Source organism: Crocodylus porosus, unplaced genomic scaffold, assembly GCF_001723895.1.
Source record: "Crocodylus porosus isolate Cpor-Errol unplaced genomic scaffold, CroPor_comp1, whole genome shotgun sequence".
NCBI classification, from domain to species: Eukaryota; Metazoa; Chordata; order Crocodylia; family Crocodylidae; genus Crocodylus; species Crocodylus porosus.
Window position 1 is genome coordinate 34,857,567 of NW_017728915.1, and position 19,182 is coordinate 34,876,748.

The 19,182-nt window shown below is 40.7% G+C and overlaps 1 protein-coding gene across 1 annotated transcript in view; it reads left to right on the plus strand.

The window, feature by feature from the left end:
- CDH13 (cadherin 13) overlaps positions 1 to 19,182 on the plus strand; it is a 758,015-nt gene that overhangs the window by 516,909 nt on the left and 221,924 nt on the right. Inside the window, exon 7 of the mRNA XM_019535944.1 lies at positions 15,870 to 16,048. Coding sequence (XP_019391489.1) covers positions 15,870 to 16,048 — 179 coding nt within the window. The remainder of the gene's footprint in view (positions 1 to 15,869; positions 16,049 to 19,182) is intronic.

Below are 19,182 nucleotides of genomic sequence, written 5' to 3' on the forward strand. Positions count from 1 at the left end.
GCAAGAGGGGAGTTCCCCAACCTGTAAGTGTGGTGCCGGTTCTTCCTCCCCATGTGCAACACCTTGCACTTATCGGTGTTAAACCCCATCCTATTCTCATCCGCCCACCGTTGCAACCTGTCAAGTTGGAAAATGGTCTCTGCCACCACTGCCTTGATGCAGGGGTGATGCATATTCAGGTCTGCAGGCATGAAGAGTTGAATGCCCTTTTGAAATGGCGAGCTCCCTGTCAGCCCCATGAAACACTTCCCATCTTCCTAGTATGAAAGAGGAATGACATAGAGGAGGTAATTTATACCTATGTAGAGGGGAGGTCCCAGAGTGACCCTAAATTATGATGGGCCCTAAAGTATATATTATAGGGCAATGATGTGCATGACAGAGTGGCGGGGCCTTGCTTATGGAAATGTATAGCTGTTACTGAACTTCATCTGCTTTTTATATATCAACATCTATATTTATAATCCTATATTTCACACTGTCGTTCCAAAGGCTTGCTTTAAAAATCATGCAGCACATTCTTTAAACTTCTGAATTATTTACTAAGACTGAACTGTCAATGGCTTTAAAATCAAATCTCTCCCCAAAAAACCAAGGGAGTTAGAGTAGGGCCATTGAGATTTCAGTATGCAGATTTCCTCCAAGCAGCCCTCAACCTTGCAACACAAAAATAGCTTGGAAAACACTTTGTTATCTGCTTTTGCAAAATGCAACAAGGAATTGAACAGGGGCTGTGAATGTGATATAGAGCCTGACCTATTCAGAGTGGAAGTGTTCAGAATGCCTGATTGTGCTTCTCTTTGCTGACTGGGAACGTTTCAGCATGGGAAACTACTGAGCTTTAATCGTAAGAGTCTAAAGGTAGATGCCACGTGAATGAATATATTGCTGTGTCATAACATTCCCTAAGGGGAATGAAGGGATCCCGTATGAGGAATTCAATCAGATTCCCTTCACTAAATGCAGAGTGTAAGAGAAAAGAACTAGAAATGTCTGAAGAAAAAAAACCACCCGAGTAGTTTGACTTTGAATAATTATAACAACTTCAGTTGGGATAGCTCTAGGAACCAACAAGAAGGGTAATGCCTTAGTCCAACCAGGAAAAAAACCAAACAGGGTATGCGCCAAGACTGCAGCCGTCACTTATCAAGCAGCACAGGTCTTTCAATGTTTAGGAGATCAGATTAACAGGACTTGACTATAAAATCAATTTGAGGATGAAATGATAAATTAGAGTAAAAGTGCACTCCCAGATTGAAGGAGACAAGGTCAGGGAATATGTGGAGAGGATTTACCTCTCAATAAAGTGACCTGATTATTCTTTCAATTATGCTGGTAGCACCCTACACGTCAGTGGATTTATTTCTGATTGGTGTGTCTGTGATGACAGAAGAGGCTCATGGGTATGGAAGATGAACGATGAGGTCGAAAACTGCATCTTGGTTTTATCCCAGAGATTAGTGCACAACCATTTCTAGGCGACACTTCCAAGACAAGTGGAAGACGAGTCCGTGCCCTGTTCACTCTCTGTTGCAGCATCCATTCTCTGCCACTGTGCGACACAAGATACTGGGCAAGGTGGACCTATGGTCTGGCCCAATAAATGGCAGTGCTTATGATTTTATGTCCTATGTAGAGAGCCTCAGGTATGAACTTGTGTATCATCATCATACTGCAACGGTGGAAGTGAAATCCTTCAGAACTGATAATTGTATCTAGTGGTTTGAGGAGAAAAGTCTCCAAAGCCCCTACTGGAGGATGTTCTGATTGTTGGTTCCTTGAGGGTACGTCAGAGGCTCCAGAAGGCGAAATGAGAAGAAAGATGGGCAGTGCCTTTTTTACCCATACTAGCAATAAACTAGGTGATGAGTTATTCTTCAGTGAGCTGGACCATCAGCTGTGCCAGCTTTGGCTTCTGCATGACTATGCCAATGTTCACCAGTGGAGGAGCTGAGCATGCACTGAAGGGTCTAATACAAGCTGGATGGACAGTTTCCACCTTACATTGTGCAGCAAAGTAGTGTTTTTTTTAATGCAATGCGGTGAGCCCAGTAAATGTTATTGTGATAGGAAACAGAATCACTCTCTTTCCTCGCAACCACTGAGCTCCTCTTTGAACCCACGGCATTAAAATAATATGAAAAGCCTCCAGCCATGTGCATGAGAGAAAGACGGGGAGAGGTGAGAAACAGGAGAAACATGACAGAAAGAGGCGGAAGGTCACAAGGAAGCACCAGGTGCAGAGACAGAAATGCTGGAAATGGGATCTTGAGGAGAAGCCAACAAGGATATCTTTTGGGTTCGGGGCTGGTCGAATGAAACTTAGAGCTGTGAACAGAAAACCAGAAACCTACCACCCACACAGCTACTCCTGTTGTGTGATTCTTCCTGTGGGTAGGGTGATTGGACTTTGTACGTTCTTTGTAAATACGACTGTATCAAGGAAATAATTGACACATCACATCCTCCTCCTAATGGAAGCAACCTAATGTACCCAGCCTTGAATTTTGGCTAACTGCATGAGTCTTAAAGGGGTAGCAGGCAGTGTCATGGAAATAATATATCTGTGAAATGGAAGAGAAACCACATCTCATAGAGGCATTATTGTACAAGAGGTAGAGTGTTTTTAATGTTTATTAACTTTGTGTGGGGATTATTTGAATGGCAGCAGGGCCCAGGGACCTGAGTGAGAATGAGAGGCCTTTTCTGTTAAGAGATTTACACTTCTGGATCATTTCAAAAACTCACAACCCTCCCTCAAAATAACATTTAAAAAGCATGACAAGCATGTACGTATCAGATTAGGTTCTACATATCCTAGACGCTGCTGATTAAAGTATCTCAACAGGTTGAAGACAACTTTCTTATGATACAGGCCTTATCTAAGGCCTGTTGAAATCCAAGGAGAGATTCCCTTTCCCTGGGACTTTCTCCAGAGGTTTCATTAAACTTTCAATGAAGGTCTAAATTTTGAACAAAATCCTGAGTGCAGTCTGCCCACCCAAGATAGCATAGCTTGGGACTCCATTCCCATCACAAAATACTTCCACAAAAATGGATTTTTACAGGGTTTTACAAGGGGGGAAAAATGAGCATTAGACTGAACAGTTTCATTTCCTAGATTGTATTGATTAATAGGTTTTTACAAGCAGTGAGTTATTGAGACCAAAGAAAGTATTGTTTTTACTGTGTTTTTTTTCAAACTATGATTGAACTGAAAAGATATTATTTATTCACTGCCATTGAATAGCATTGTTTATTTATAATGTGAATGTATTCTGGTACGAGACACTTCCTATTACAGAATAAATGAATATGCTAAAAAAAACTCCTAAAGGACGTTTAAAAAGCACAGTTGACATTCTCTTCTCTTCTGCCTTTCACGAACTTTACCATCTAATCCTACTCGATCAGTTAGCTGCTTTAGGAAAACTACCAGTAAAGTTGCCATATCAGCCTGTTGGGCCTCTTTGCACAAGAAGAAAAAAACCGACTCCTAGTAGATATGGCAAAACATTTCTGTGAGTGATCCAGCTCTGTGGCTTCAGGGTAGGAACGAATAAAGGCGGGTGTCTGGAACAGTGCTGCGATTCCAGGTTGGCTTAATGGCTTTTGGAGGCCATAGGCATCTGGGTGTGTAGCCAGGTTCCTAGTGCTCAGTACTCAAAACTGGTCCAGAATTTCAGAGCTCAATCTGTGAGTGGGATTAAATCTTTTGATAAAGTTGAACCCTTAAGGCACAACACGGTCTTTGTTGCCTGCTCTCTGGTCCCGCCCGGACGATCTTGGTCGCTGATCACTTGTTGTCCTTGATGAGCAAAACAAGAATCTACCTCTGTTCTCGTTGTTCATCCTAGGTATGTAAAATGTAAACTCTTTGGGACAGGAATGGATGGAAGGGAGGATGAACACAGGCCAAGGACTGAATGATGCAGTTACCGTAAAACAGCAGGAGAGTACGTATAATTGGCTGTCAAGTTTTCTGAGCTCTTAACTAACTATTTAAACACTGATAGATGACGTGTATTGTTTAGATGCACGTTACAGAACAGCACCAAAAATCATCGTATTGCTAGGTTAGTCGCCTTTTTTTATCGTGGTAGGTTTTGATTTATTGTGGCAAGTTACACCACCTCCAACATGTTTTATTTTCTCCATTGACTTCAATTAAGAGGGGCTTTTAGCTTAGAAACCTGGCGAAACTGGATTTTTCCTAAAGCTTAGTAAATAATTCATCTGATTTTGTCCCATTTATTTCTATCTGGAGGTTTGAGGGAAGCACCCCACTACATTTAAAAGATAATTTCTCATGGGTATTTGTGAATATGAACCTTACATCAGGGTTTGCTTATGTGCATTACTTTTAGATTTGCTCTCAGCAGCTTGAATGGTGATGGTCAAGGACTGTAAGACCTGGGTAAGTAAAGAAAGGGAGAAAAAATGTTGAAATATTAAAGCAAAGGCAGAGAAGAACTGGAGGAAAATGTTTGGATTATGAAACAGAGATAAAGTAAAAGCCAAGCAAAATGTACATGTCTTAGTAAGCTCTGTGCTTAGCTGTTCTAGACTATAAAGTTTGCATCTGCATTTAAACAGCTAGTAAATGTCTGAAATCAAAGTTGAATTATTGCAGGCAATTCCAATTTGCCACAGGAAGGCAAAAAACGGCACGGCAAATGGGGGAGCGCCCATGATAGAAAGGGAGAGGTCTTAAAACAGCTCACACCAAAAGGCACAGAAAGAGGGGCTTCATCTTAGTAGAGCTGGAAGGGATTTTATCAAGACGTGGTTCAGCTTCTCCCCTGCCGTAGCTGTGCATAAGATCTGGGGAAGGCTCAAAATGCTGCTTCTCCACCCCACAAGGCAGCGCAGAAATTGGGGGGCAGCGTGCTGAACAGGGTCTACTTTCTGCCAAGGCAGGAGCCACCCTTCTGGTACGCATTTCCCAAGAGCTCCTGTGCTCTGATGATCGCTGAGTCAACCAGATATACTGTATTTTCTCGCGTGAAAACACAGGCGGCTGCAACCAAGGTGGGCAGGGAGAGCAAAATATTGTGGCTGCTCTATCAGTCTAAGTGCAGGACACTCAGATGCTGCTGAATGAGGCAAAAATGCCCAGTCCTCTTTTTTTTGAGCTGATCTGGGTGGCTAGTCAGCAGCACTCACCAGCTGGTGGAGCCTGAGCCTTTGCAGGGGTAAAGAGAAAGAGTTCACACCCAGGGAGCCCCCCCGCGCAGCACATGCAGCATTACTTTCCGCACAGCCCACCCAGCAGGGGCTTGCTTGGCAGAAGCTGTTGCTACCATATTTTCTCATTTAAAGTACACAGCCCAATTTCCAGCAGCTGGGTTTTTTTGAAAAGGGTGCATGTTGTACGCAAGAAAATATGGTAATTAGGGGGCATATGCCGCAGTGTGGGCCCTTTACATCCCATCTGAGAATTTCTGCCCTAATTGTGTTGGCTGCCTGTTCCCTGGCGTGCGGTAGTTCTAGTAATTGCTATTTTATGCTTTTCACCTACACTAAACTGTTCAATGCTTACCATCATTTACTTGAAACCATTTGTTCCAAGGGAATGTGTAATATTGCATTATGAATTATGCTATCTGACATATAAGAGTATATTATGAATTGGCAGTTAGAATATTAGAATAATTAGATTTTTGTTTTTATAGCTGGTGGTTGTGATCCAAGAAGCAATTCGTGCTTTTTAAAATAGACTTTCCTGTTAGAAAAGGAGACACGTCACGCTAGTAAAGCATATTTTGCCATTGCTCCAAAATGTAGGCATCATCCTGGCTAAGAACAAATACCCGGGTCAGCAAATGGTACAATACAAACCTGCCCAGACCTCTGGGTAGCTTATTCAGCTCCTACGAGCAAACATTTGCTCATTTGCAGACATGTGGTGCTTCAGCCCAACCCCTGCTAATCCCCAGAGTGCAGTCTACAACTCCATCCCATGTGCACCCTGTGCAAAGACATCAGGGGATGCAATGAGTGTGTGCAGTGACTTCCAGACATCTGAAATAGGGCAGGTTCGTTTCTTGGCTGTCTGATAATCTGTCAGCCGGGAGGAACTTAAAAGGACCATGAAGTGGAAAGAGAAAGCTCAAGACAGGCAGACCCGGGAACTCATTCGGTCCATGAAGCCTTGGAAGGCAACTGAGCCGTCACCACCTTCCACCCTGCTCCCCTGACGCTGCTGCAGGTTTTTAAATCGGGAGATTAAAAAAAATGGTTCAGGACCATGTTGTAGTAACTCCTCTCGCGTGGGAACCTTGCTCATGAGGCACTGATGCCCTTCATTCCTGTGCCTGACTGTGCAAATTATGCAGTTAAGCTGGATGGGAAAGAGAGGCAAAAATTTTAAACTTTTTATTTTTAATGTGAAATGTATTTAGTGTATTATGGAATATAAGAGATGCTCAGCAGGTTGGTAAGTTCCCAAGTGAGGGGGGAACATTAATCTATTCATCCATCCCTTTTTTTGGATGGAATTAGAATGGTAACTAGTTCTATTCATTAAGATTGCAAGTCTTTCTAGCCATGTCATCCCAGTCCAAGGTTTGAATCTTTATCATACTAGCATGTGGCTAGATTCATTGAAAACTCTGTTACCTTTTACAGCATAAAAGCCCAAGCTATTGGACTGCTGGCATTTTTTTGATGAGCATTAGCTGGAGAACAGATTTGACTTTAAATTCCTAGGTGTGTGGCATTTGAGAATTGGAACATTACAAATCAAAATCCTCTGTGCAGACATCTGGGGGCGGTTGATTTGCTCTCTGCATCTTAGAGGTGTTCAGACCCATATTGATTACCAGCTTTTATGCATCCATGTATGTAACTCAAGTTGGGGAAAAGTAGTGTAGTGAATCTAATGTAAGCTCTCTTGAGTGAAGACCATGATTTTGTTTTATGTTTTTTGCAGTGGAGTCCTTGCATGTGATCGGGATTCCTAAGAAGCATAGCAATCAAATAATAAATTCTAATGATTATGTTGATACACGTTTTCATCATATCTGTTTCCTAGCCATGTATCCCTATCCAATGAAAGACAAGTTGCACATACAAGCATGCTGCTGAAACTCCTCTTAATCTGGCATCTTGTTTTGGCAAGCAATATGTATGCAAGACAGTCGTGATATGTGACGACTCATTGATGTACTCCATATCAAGGTAATGCATCCATTTGCTAAGCAGTTTGGACTTAGCATTTTCTACCAACAATTAGCACAGAAAGGAGCGTTCATCACAGGACGAGCCCAGAACAATCTAACCGAGCAGTATCCAGGCCATACACCTTCAAATAATGCGCATTCACATCCTGACTCTTAGGCATTTCATAATTTACTGCCTTGCCTGGAGCGGCAGATACATGAAAGCATTTAACATACTTTTCAGCCACACAGCACTCTAACCTACAGTATTTCTATGGACAATACATAACTCATTTTCAGTCCATGAATAATTTCTTCTACCAAAACACGTATAATGCTGTCTTGAAAAAGGCGAAATACTAGAACTGCTCCAGTTTGACCTGGCCATAAATCTTTACAGTACGCATGCTTTATTGTAGCATTCGATTAGAAAATGATATCTCATTATTTCTTCTTCCATACATAACTGATTTCTGAATGATTGCTAACTCTCCATAGGTTCCAGCTGTTCTTAGCTGGACTTCATCTATATTTTAAGCCTCACACATTTACTTTCTCATGTTTTGAAATATTTGGCATGAGCCACCAGACATGAATCATTTGGCTGATTAACACAGCATGGCGTATCACGCAATCTTGATAGCAACTGGGCATATATGGCACTTTGAGCGCAACCAGGAAATAAGTCCCTGAATCAAGCTATCATTTCAGAGGAGCAACTTGCACAGAAATTCCTGATACAATAGACATTCAATAAACATTTCCTGCCTAGAGCGGGGGGGAGGGGGCCTGGACCTGATGATCTGCAAGGTCCCTTCGAGCCCTTGACAATCTACAAATTGATAAACGTTCAGTCATTTATTTCGGTGAACAAAAGTAAAATGGGACTCTATTGCAATGCTTAGGGTGCAATGCAGATGTATCCATCCCTGTTTATCTTCCCTGGCAAAGGCAAAACCCCAGTCAACTGATGGAACTGGAAATCCACTCTATCGCTCCACATCATACATTTTCTCCTTTTATCACTGATCCATCATAGACCTGCAGCCATTATTCTGTAGGATTCCTCTCATGAATGGGACTTCCCCAGTACATCTCTCCAGCCCATATGGTTATGTTTCGCTGGCATATCCAGTGTAACGATCCACAAGGTAAGGTAGATAACACTCTGACTTCTGACCTTTGAAAATGCCCTGCATGTATGAGGCATACAAGTGGGCAATCAAAAGCAAATTCTGTAGGATAAGAAATGATTGCCATCTGCAAATTTAAAAAATACATAAAGACCGCAATCATTAACTCTACCTAAACATCCTATCTATCGAGGAAGGCCTTCTATTTTTTTAATAACAGCCATGTTAATATTTGCTGTTACAATTCAAATGTAGTTGATTGGAAACATAACAGACCTTTCTTCTTGCATTTGTTTGGCTTCCCTGGGGCTTGTTTTCTTTAAAGTACAAATCAACAGTCAAACATGTAATTAGTTATGATGAGTTTAGTACCAGCACAATACATTTCTCTGCACCGTTTTCCAAAAGTTGCTTTTCTGCGGTAGCAGTGCAGACACAGTAGACACTTGCTGGATTTTCTCTTTTATCTTCTTGTCTCTTCCTTTTTTTTTGGACTAGTATTGCACTAAAGTAGCCATCGCTCTTAGCAGTGCTTGGTTTTGCTGGTGGGCTTTTCAACATGCATAGGTATATCGAGATTCTTAGCTTGGTGGATGACTAGAGAGTGCAAAGAGAAGCCTTTTTCACAGTTCAGTGCCCCTTCAGAACTGGCCCTCCCATCCCTACAAATACGTGAGAGCCACTGGGGAAAATGTACCTGAAAGAGCAGGAAAATTCTACAGTCTTTTAAGCGGTGCCAAATACAGATCCTATACAGAGTAAGGAGCATGTACAAACTTACTTGCATAAGTTATCCTATTAGCTACCATGGGACTAGTCACACAGCCTGCGCTTACAATCAGCAAAGGACTGTGAACCGCTCTCCTTCATGCTGAGTCCCTTTTATAGCACTTTGGCAACATGAAGTTGCCTTCAAGTGGTAATGCCTGTAATTTAAATTCACTTTAAAGTCTTTGTGCGCTGTCAGTGCAGTGGACCTTACGGAAGAGAATTTTTTCTGATGTATTGATGTAGAAATGTAAGTCCGGCTATAGCCCTACTTATCTCAGAACACAGTGATAAAGCCAGAGACCACCCCCAAAAGGACCTAGGAGGTATTTTTCCAGCCTGGTTCACATCTCTGGGACCTTTCCCCTAGGCTTTGTACTTCTGTCATGATTTAAAGGCACAATTTAGCTCTGTGTTCCCACGTGCAGTGTCCCTAGCCATTATAAAGAGTGTTGGGGGGGGGGGGCTGCCAAAATAATAACATTTGCACAGAAATGTTTCCATAAAGTAGAGCGTTTCTCAAAGGCAATGCATTGATAATAATAATAAAAAAGCAAGAATTCTTCCTAATGATGCTCCTGAGCCTAATTATATAATCTCCCTTTAATAGATGAGAATCACAGGAACAAGGGCCAAAGGATCCCATTTACAAAGTCTAATTTGGGATGTCCTGAAATGTAAGGACTAAGCCTGAGACATCTTAGGCCGGAATCTGTAGTGCTGCAATTCCAGTTGACTTGACCTGAGCAAAACAAGGCCCCTAAATTTAAGCCTCCAGTCTAAAGGCCACTTTTAAACTGAGCAACTTGGCCAATGAGAAATCTGGGATGGGGCTAGGAATAGACCTCATCTAGCCAGTCATGTAGGTTTGTCATCACCACAATACCTTGACATTCATTGAAAGTTAGGGTTGGAAGGGATCTCAGCAGGTCATCTAATCCAAATTCAATCCAACAAACACAACAGCAACTTGATTCTTTGAAAATAGGTTAAATATCCTGATACCATTTCCAGGATGAGAGCTTCTAAAAAGTATCTCAGTAACTCATGACACCAAAGCATGTTTAGAAAGTCAAAAGCAAAGTGCCTACATAATTCAGAGAGCTGCATCTATTACATTATGTAAGGCACGCTCTTAAGTACAGTACTTAACCTTCACTTATACATGATAAAATACAGTAACTGTACAACTAGATGGGGGCAGGAGTTACAGTAAGGATCCCCGTGGGAACTGCAAATGGAAATGACAGGTAATGAAGCAAAAGGTCCTCAGATCATCTGATAGTTGAACCTAAAAAAAAACCTATGTTAATAGTAATTTTATCTGTCAGCTCAAATGTTCCAGGTTCCTCTCCTGGCATCTGACAAATAAAGAAAGAAAGAAAGGCAAGGTTATTAAATGGTAAATAACAAAATGCCAAGGAGCTTTTTCCCAAGAAACCATCTGCTCCAATTGCTACAAAATTGTACAGGCATTGTGTTTTGCTTTCCGGTGCCTACGGGAAGTTATTCCCTAATATTTCTAAGCCAACTTATAGGCCAAATAAGCAATCAGCAGATTGATAGTTACGGCCTTTGGAGCAATGAATTGGCTGGTGAAAGATCCATCTAATCAATGACTAGCCCTGAGAAGTGCAAATAGATGGTGCAAACGATTATGGTAGTAACAAAACTGCCCAGGAGGTACAACAAATAAGGCAAGAATATTAAAATACAGCATCGCAATAACTACACCTTTCCCGAGAAACGGAGCCTAAAGTGGATATCTGCAAATCACTGACAGAACTATAAAGTTGCTGATTTTTCAGACATTTGTTCCTCAGCTTGGTAAGTGAATATATATTGTTTAACATAATAATGTAGCAAGCTGTTGTTTTGTGGCTTGAAAGCCAGCTGTATTTGATTGATGTTAGGACTGGAAGTATTTATAAAATGACACTGAATTAGAAGTAGTCAGTTTATGAGTCTGGGGAAATGAATCTTTTATGAAGAATAAAACTTTATGATGAAGGAGTAATACCAGGGATGTATGCATCTTAAATTAAATTCGTTTGGACTGCAGTCTATGTTATAGATCTTTTTGAAATACGAGAAAAGTACGTGTCCAAACCCAAGCCATCAGTCTTTACTTGCCTGCATTTTTGGGCAGTGTAGTTCAAAATGTGATCATTTGGTGTTGGGTTTCCTGTCTAGTGTAGTTTAACATATATGCATACAAGCACTGTGATCATTGCAAAGGGAGCAAGGAGATGGCTCCTTTGTTCAATACAGCACATAAAGTTACTAACTTTCGACAGGGAATGTGCAGAATATGCATTCTCTGAAAGCAGTAGAGACATTCAAGGAGGTGGTCACAGTCAGTGGGTTTGCCATCACTGTTTAGTTGAAATTTTTACAGTGAAGCCCTCAACAATGAACTCTCAGGTTGCCTTGTATGAATATAAAACTATCTTCCCTTCCTGGTTTGGCTACACAAGTCTTCCTAACAGCTTGTTTGGGCCGATTGATAGAGCTATTCTATATCCTTGTGCAGTAGGATGCCACAAGTGCTCTGAAGCACAGCTCTGCCAGGCAAATTCAGACTCTGGGGACACTTCAACATGAACCATTTGCTGTGGTATTTGCCTAATTAGCTCTGCAGTAAAACATCAGCATCTATATGTGCAGTGTGATCTGGCTGGAGTAAACTAATTGACTCCACTATAGGATAGTGCTGCCAGACACAAGTTTTATAATTTACTCCGCTCCATGGCATGTGTAGATGCTGACTGGGGCGCAAGGGTGCGTCAGTGTGGGGGCTGCTTGCCAGCTAGCCCAACACTGAAACACCTTCATGCCCCAGATAGTCCCTCTCAGCTTGTTGAGCCAGGTCGGAGCCGCCCTGGAGTGGCAGGCTGACCCTGGGGCCCCCTGCCAGCCAGGGCTGCTCTTTCCTGGTTCAATATGCTGCAATCCTGAGCGCAGCTGCAAATGTGGCACCTGGGAACAATAAACTCCAGTGTGAACTGCACTGGAGTTTATTCAACCACGTTAAATTGCAAGTGTATGCGTGTAAGGGCCCTGTATGTGTGTAGGTTGTATCTGTGTTGGTCTAAGGACATAAGCAGACAAGGTTCTTTGGGTGAATCTGATATCTTTTATAAGACCAACTTCAATAGTTGGGGAAAAAAAATTTTAACAAGCTTTTGAGTTTAAAAACCCTTTGTCAGGCTGAGGAAGCCTCTACAGTTGGTATGTGCGCTTCCTGGATGGAATGAATAGTAAAGAAGGCAGTGTGTGGGTATGAAGAAGTGATAAATATAGTAACATTTTACAGATAGTGATCCTGAAGTCGTATCAGTTATCGCTGAACTTTAGAAAACCCCATGCATTTGGCTAATTTTCAACTTTTTTATGCAGACACTTAGAAGCAGTAACTTATGCTTAAATAGCACAGTGATGGCAATGGAATATGAATGTCTTGGGTTCCTTAGAAATAACTAAGGTAGAAACAAAACATCTTGGTTCTCTGCAGCTTTTTACCATCCATATCGGTGCAAAAAAAAGTCAAATGCTGGCATCAAGATTTGGTAGAATTTTACGCTCACTTTCCATGGTGGAAGTGACTGCGTGATGTATTGTTTCCCTGCATGCTTGTTAAGATGAGGCATAGCAATCAGCAGTATTCACAAGAAATCTTAAGAGAACCATAGCTACTAGGACCTGCTTCATCACTGTATCACATCAATTTTATGCCAGTGTAATTGGAAATCTGGGGAGCTGTACTAGTGCTAAACTGGTGTAATAGAGCTTTGACAATTCTGCAGGCTGGGAGTTTCAAAAGAGCCTTTGTGAAGTATGAGCCCAGATGCCAATGAATCTCAGTGGGCTCCTAATTCCTTTGGGTTCCTTTGAAGCACTCCTCCTTAATGGCTATTTATTTCTCTTGAATTTTTGTTGCTTGGGCGGTCTTTATGGCACATTCTCTCTAAGAGGAATAATAAGCCACCCATTTTGGAGTATAAAACCTAAAAACCTGCACAATCTATTTTAAGGTCTCTCTGCTTAGGAAATGAGAATGCCTTTTTGTTCTTCTGAGCAGAAAGTGACAATATTTTCCTTTTTCACTGAAGAAGTTGTGAACAAAGTGGGTGAAATATCAAGGCTAGGATCATTTTGTAGTATTGGAAAACATGGCAAAGCATCCAGTGGTAAGCTTCTTTTTGAGCTGTCTGACCTTTAATCACTGGTGAATAAAACCAACATGCTGTCAGATCTCTGTTATATTTCTCAAGGGGGTAACTCTGCCTGAAGTAGCAATGAAGCAAAACCTTTGAGAGCTTATATTCAAGGTCACTACAGCAAGAGGCATCACTTTGAGCTCTGAGAAAAAAAAAAAAAAACACAACAACAAAAGGGAAGGGTAAAAAGGCATTTCTGACCCAGTCGGTAGTTGCTTGTTGAACAGAATTCTAGGCTATTGTTATATCCTCTGACAAATGAAGCTGCCTTGAAACTTTTAGACAATACCCCATTGCTATTTGATTGTTAAGTGTTCATTGTGACTTCAGCTATCCTTGAAGAACATTTGTTTTTTTTTCATTGCTAAGACACGGGGAAATTCGTGGGGCAGAAATGACATGCATTACACGTATACATCAGCTTCAGTCCTATCTTGTTACGCACATGTACTTAAACTCCATTGGTGCAGGGCTTGTTTACATGACCACGCTTCCCCAGCGTCACTGAAAGTCTGATTTTAAACTCATTTAGTTACATCAGTGCAAAAGGCTCTGTGGACATCATGATAAGGATAGCTCCTTTGGGCATACAAACCTTTTATATAATGTAAAGTGTTATATTTCAAGCAAGTTTCAACTTAATGAGCTTTAAAGTAGCTCCCCCCTATCTAAGCTTAGACCAGAATGGCAGAAGAAAGGGTTAGCTATTGCATAAGAACTGAAATCTGAGAAGGAAGGTTTATAATTGGCTTTGAGGTTGCAGTTCAGACATGAGATGATTTGGTTTTCCGTTTTAAGCCATTTAAACTCAAATTACAGAGTTGATTGACTTTGGTAAATTGTTTTAGTTGGGATTTATAAGCCAAAGGACAGCCACCCTTTCCGACTCGCCTCCTAGAGCTTATGTAAGGATTGATAATATTTTTTAAATTAATCTGATGATTTCACTTCCTTCCAATCCTGAGATAATTTGTTTGATGCTTTGATTTGATTCTGATTGGGTAGTATTTTATTCTCTGGTTAGTTCAGAATCCTCACAAAAGCTAAGTTATGAGTAATAAGCTTTCTCCATTTAATTTCAGTTGGACAGTTTTAATAACATGGAAAAATAAAATTGAAACCAAATTGAATTGATTCACTAAGTAACATGGGTCCAGAAACTTTGAAGACCTGGGTTGAATAACTGGACAGCTTAAGTGCTTGACTACCTTCCCCTGTGTTTCCCACAATGCTTTGTGTGAAGTAAATGTGCAATTTGGTAGCAATGAGTAGAACTTTACACTGATTTCACATAAGGGAAAGGACTGCACAGCATATTATTTCTATGGAAGGCTTTTATGATAATACTTAGCAATTATCAGCGTTCACAAGAAAGGCTAGAGAACCACAGCTAGGATATAACAGTATATTCTAGGTAGACAGGTACTGAGAACAAGTTCCTCATGCTAAGGACAATTTGGGAGTAGAAGTATTTTAATCATGAGGCTGATATGGTAAATTTAGGATGTTGACATTGAGATTAGAAAAGTACATGAATTCTATATAGCAGAGCAGTTAGTCACCCTAGGGTGCCCTGAGAGCCTTTCAGGGGTGCCTCAGGGTGCCAAGCAATGTTAGCACTTTTAGGAGATAAATCTGGAGATTTCAAACAGGAATCCTTAGCTTTAAACACATTCTGATTTGTTGTGGTCTTTCTAAGTTCTTTGCAATAGGGAGATTGCTCTAGCATTCTTCTGTCATCTAAAAACAAGTGACAACTAAGAGCTGGCATTTTCTGAAGGGTACATGGGTCTACCAAGGGGTGTCTCTGAGTCTAAAAAGGATTACCACTGTAGTAGAGTCTTTCTTACTTATCAGGAGCTGTTTGGTTAGAAGGTGCCTGACATCCAACCAACCCCTCAAATGTATGACCCTTTAAGGCAAAAATAAGTGTGTACCTGTATGCCAATATCATCTATGTTTGGTATAGTATCCTGGGTTGTTGGCTGTAGCTGTCTTAGGACATGGGCAGACAGGGTCCTTTGGGTAGATGTAGTATCTTGTGTTAGACTACCTAAATAGTTGGAAACATTGTTCGTTGCAAGCTTACAGGCACAAACCCCTTTCTTTTGGCATAGGAAGCACCAAGAAACTTTCCCTATGCTTGAAGAAAGGCTTGCGTGCCTGAAAGCTTGCAAAGAACAATTTTTCCAACTATTTAGTTAGTCTAATAAAACATCACATCTACCCAAGGAACCTTGTCTGCTCATGGTATCCTCTAAATTTACACTCAAACCATAACTATACACATTATTTTACTGGACTCCTTGCATAAGTACCATTGATGTGACTAGCAGTAAATCATAGTTTGGACGAGATACATTTGCCTTTTGTAGGGCAGAGATGCACAACTTCTGTTGCCAGTCTCACAACACAAGCGGTAACAGGAAGAAAAATGGACATGCTAAATACCAGATAAAAATCTTGTTGGTTTCCCTGAGCTGATGCTGGCTTACAGCCAGCAGTTCTCACATATGGAAATAGAGGTGTCACATCATTGATGTGATTAACCCTATTATATTATGTTTGTCCCCCTCCTTTTTTAGGAACTATCGTGATGCGCATGACAGCCTTCGATGCTGATGACCCTTCCACAGATAATGCTCTATTGAGGTATAATATCCTTAAACAGACCCCCGACAAGCCTTCTCCAAATATGTTCTACATTGATCCAGAGAAAGGAGACATTGTGACAGTGGTTTCACCTACGTTGTTGGACCGTGAGGTAAGTGAACGCTTTATCATTTCAAAGCGTATGCCTTGTCCATCCATTCTTCCGTCATCAACGAAGCACATGAGCATCCATTTTTATGATACGTTTCTGTTGCATTAATGGAAGTTGACATTATCGAAAAATTTACTGATGTGGAAATTTGCTCAATGAAGTTTGATATTACATATCACTTTTCTGACTTATGCATTAGGGTTTAGATACCATTCTCATCATGTGTGCATCAGGCAGTCCAGCAATTGTAGATGTTGCTTTTGGATGTGGTAGAATTTCCTCTTGCATAATAAAGGACAAAACAATTCACAAAAATACACCAGCATTTAGAATTTAAAGCTCTAAGTTATCCATGCGTTATTTTTTCTTATCCGGTCTTTTATGAAATTATGGCGGGGGGGAGAGATGGGATGGCCTTTTTAAAAGCCGTCCTATCTTGCTGGATGAATTTCATGAAGGAATACTTAATTCCTATCATCAAAAACCAAATGCCACCTCTTCCTGCCATAGAAAAGTAATTTGAAAGGGCCAGATGGGCTGTTTGGTTTTGTTTCATAAGGATAAGGTGAGCAATTAGGATACATTATTTTTGGACTTTTGTTGCTGTCCTTTAACATTTTGAAAGCTCAAATTCCTCCAACAACTATATCGAGTGACATTCAGAGTAGTTCTACTCAATCCATTTTTAACGCTGTGGTCCATTATTAACAGAAGCAAAAGCTAATAGATAAGTATCAGCTTCCCTCTATAAGCAGAGGGCCTCAGGTTCCCAACCTTTCCACCATTTTCTGAAGTCCATTTAGGCATTTTTATTGCTAGTGGGTAAACAACCCCAAGATAAAAACAATTTACTGGAAATTGGAAAATCGATGGAAGAAATGAACAATCCTTCCTTGCCTGGTATGTTCCTAAGGTCACTGGTGATACGTGAAATAATAATGCTATTTACATACAAGAAATCTGTTCAAGATCAAACGAGATTTCTGCTGCTCACCATATCCGGTGGCAGGGTTTGAACTCCCTGTGATTTCCTAATGATATTTGATTCGATATCTTTGTCTGGAAGGTATCATAATACAATCGCAGTGGAGATTTTTGTCGTTGCTGTATATAGTGACTGTTTTAATAAGCAAGTGGGACCGATACAAAACTTTCATGCTGTAATAGTGTTATCTGCGTTTCATTATTCAAACTTGAATAGTACATATTAACTTCAACACAAAGTTAACAGTTATCTGTATTCAGGTTTCGACATAACATTGAATATTCAGGACATAGGCTGATCAATCTTCTGTAGCCTTCTTTCCTGAAGGTCGGTGGTCTCTGACGGTTACCATTACATGAATAATTTTGAATGAGCCAGGGCTATGCCCATATATTTTTCCTGCTTACAAAGCCAAATCACAGTAAAAGAAATTTCTATCCCTTTGGAGCATTACAGCCAAGGCACTCTTGGTTTTTTTCAGTCCAAATCCTCTTTCCTGCTTAATGCCAAGGTATTTCCATGCCACTTTCTCCCAGGAAGAACCTTCTAGGATGCTGGTGAAGTAGTGGATAAGAGTCAGTCCTGTTTTTCACTCCCTAGTTGATATAAGTTGCAGTGGTTTTTGTATTGCTTACTTGTATTGCTGTATTTTGTATGAGCCATTATTATAGATCAGGGCACCTTTGAACTCGATGTTACAAACAGAGCACAAAAAGATAGCCCATGTTTCCAAGGGACAAAACAAAGAGATAGAAACAGGCCGATGGCTGGGGAGGAGAAGGCAGTCTTGGGTTAGCAGAATGGTCAGAGGTCTCAACCCACTGGTAACCCAACTCCCTTTAAGACTGTTATGGGCACAACGGCAAAAAAAAAATGTTCTGAGAGAAGTTTTGAAGGTGGCCAATGAGTGAGCTCCCTGCATACAGGGAACATAGTGGCTGCAAAGCAGTCCCTATGACGATTTTGGGGGTCAGTTGCCCTTTCCAAAAAATATGGGTGCTGAGGGATAGGGTTTGCAGGTGAGTTGCTCAGAGCTGGAGATGCACTCAGAATTTGCAGGGGGAGACCCTGCAAGGAAGCTTCCTGTTGAAACTGGTATGTGATGTCCCAAGGTTGAAAACCCCCCACATTTCAGGAGAACTATGAAATAACACAAAGGAGCCAATTGTTTCTTAGAAACCTAACCTGAAAACACAACCTAGCTGCTGTGCCAAAGCTTTAGTTACAAGAAGTCCAACAGAGAGTTGATATGCATCCTTCTCTTTTCTTGTTTTTTTTAATTGCATATTTCCTCATCTGAAACACAAAGCACAATTACCAATCAATAGGGAATATTCTCAGTTGCTCTGTGTGTGTTTGTGTGTTGAAAAACGTGTTAGTCCCAGAAAGCAACTGAGGAAACAGTAGTTGAATTTAAGGTAAAAATATGAGAAGGCTGAGGCGGGAGTCAAAAAAAAAAAAAAAAGGCTAGTTCTCATTATTCAAATGTGTATTCTCTGGAAGTTGATATAAACTGTTTTAAAGCAACTGTGTTAAAGCACTGATCAAAGTTACTCCATGTTTTCCAGCTCTTTTATTAATTTTAGCCATTGCTTAGATGTATATGCTTATGGGAAGCCTTCCAGTTGACTTAAGCTAAATTGACAGAATGTAAATTGCTAATTTTTTATTTTAAGTTTAGTTTCTTTCATGTTTGTGTATCATAGAGAACAGGAAGCTGAGGATATTGCCCAAGGGGGGATATGGAGATGTAGAGGTACAAGGCATCTGGCAGTTTTTGATTTCCCTTTTGAACATAAGCAGTAACCCATATTATTTTTTCATGCTTCTACATTTTAAGAGGAGCTGCTGTGAGACATCACTGGGAATTCTTGTTCCTAGGCAGAGATTCAAGATCCAGGTATTCACCCTAAAATGAAACAAAGTCAAGCAGGGTGGAGAGCTCAGCTTTATAGCTGAGTAAACGTATCTGGGTGAATGATAGACTCACAATGGAAGGGCAAATTATTATGTTAATATGCATTTCAAGGAGATAAATATTAATAAATCCTGTTGGCTGGTAATTACTCCAAAAAATAGAAAGAAAGTTTTAAAAGGGGCACTTAAGTGTTTGTTTGTTTTTTTTAAATATTTCTGATCAGCTACCAGC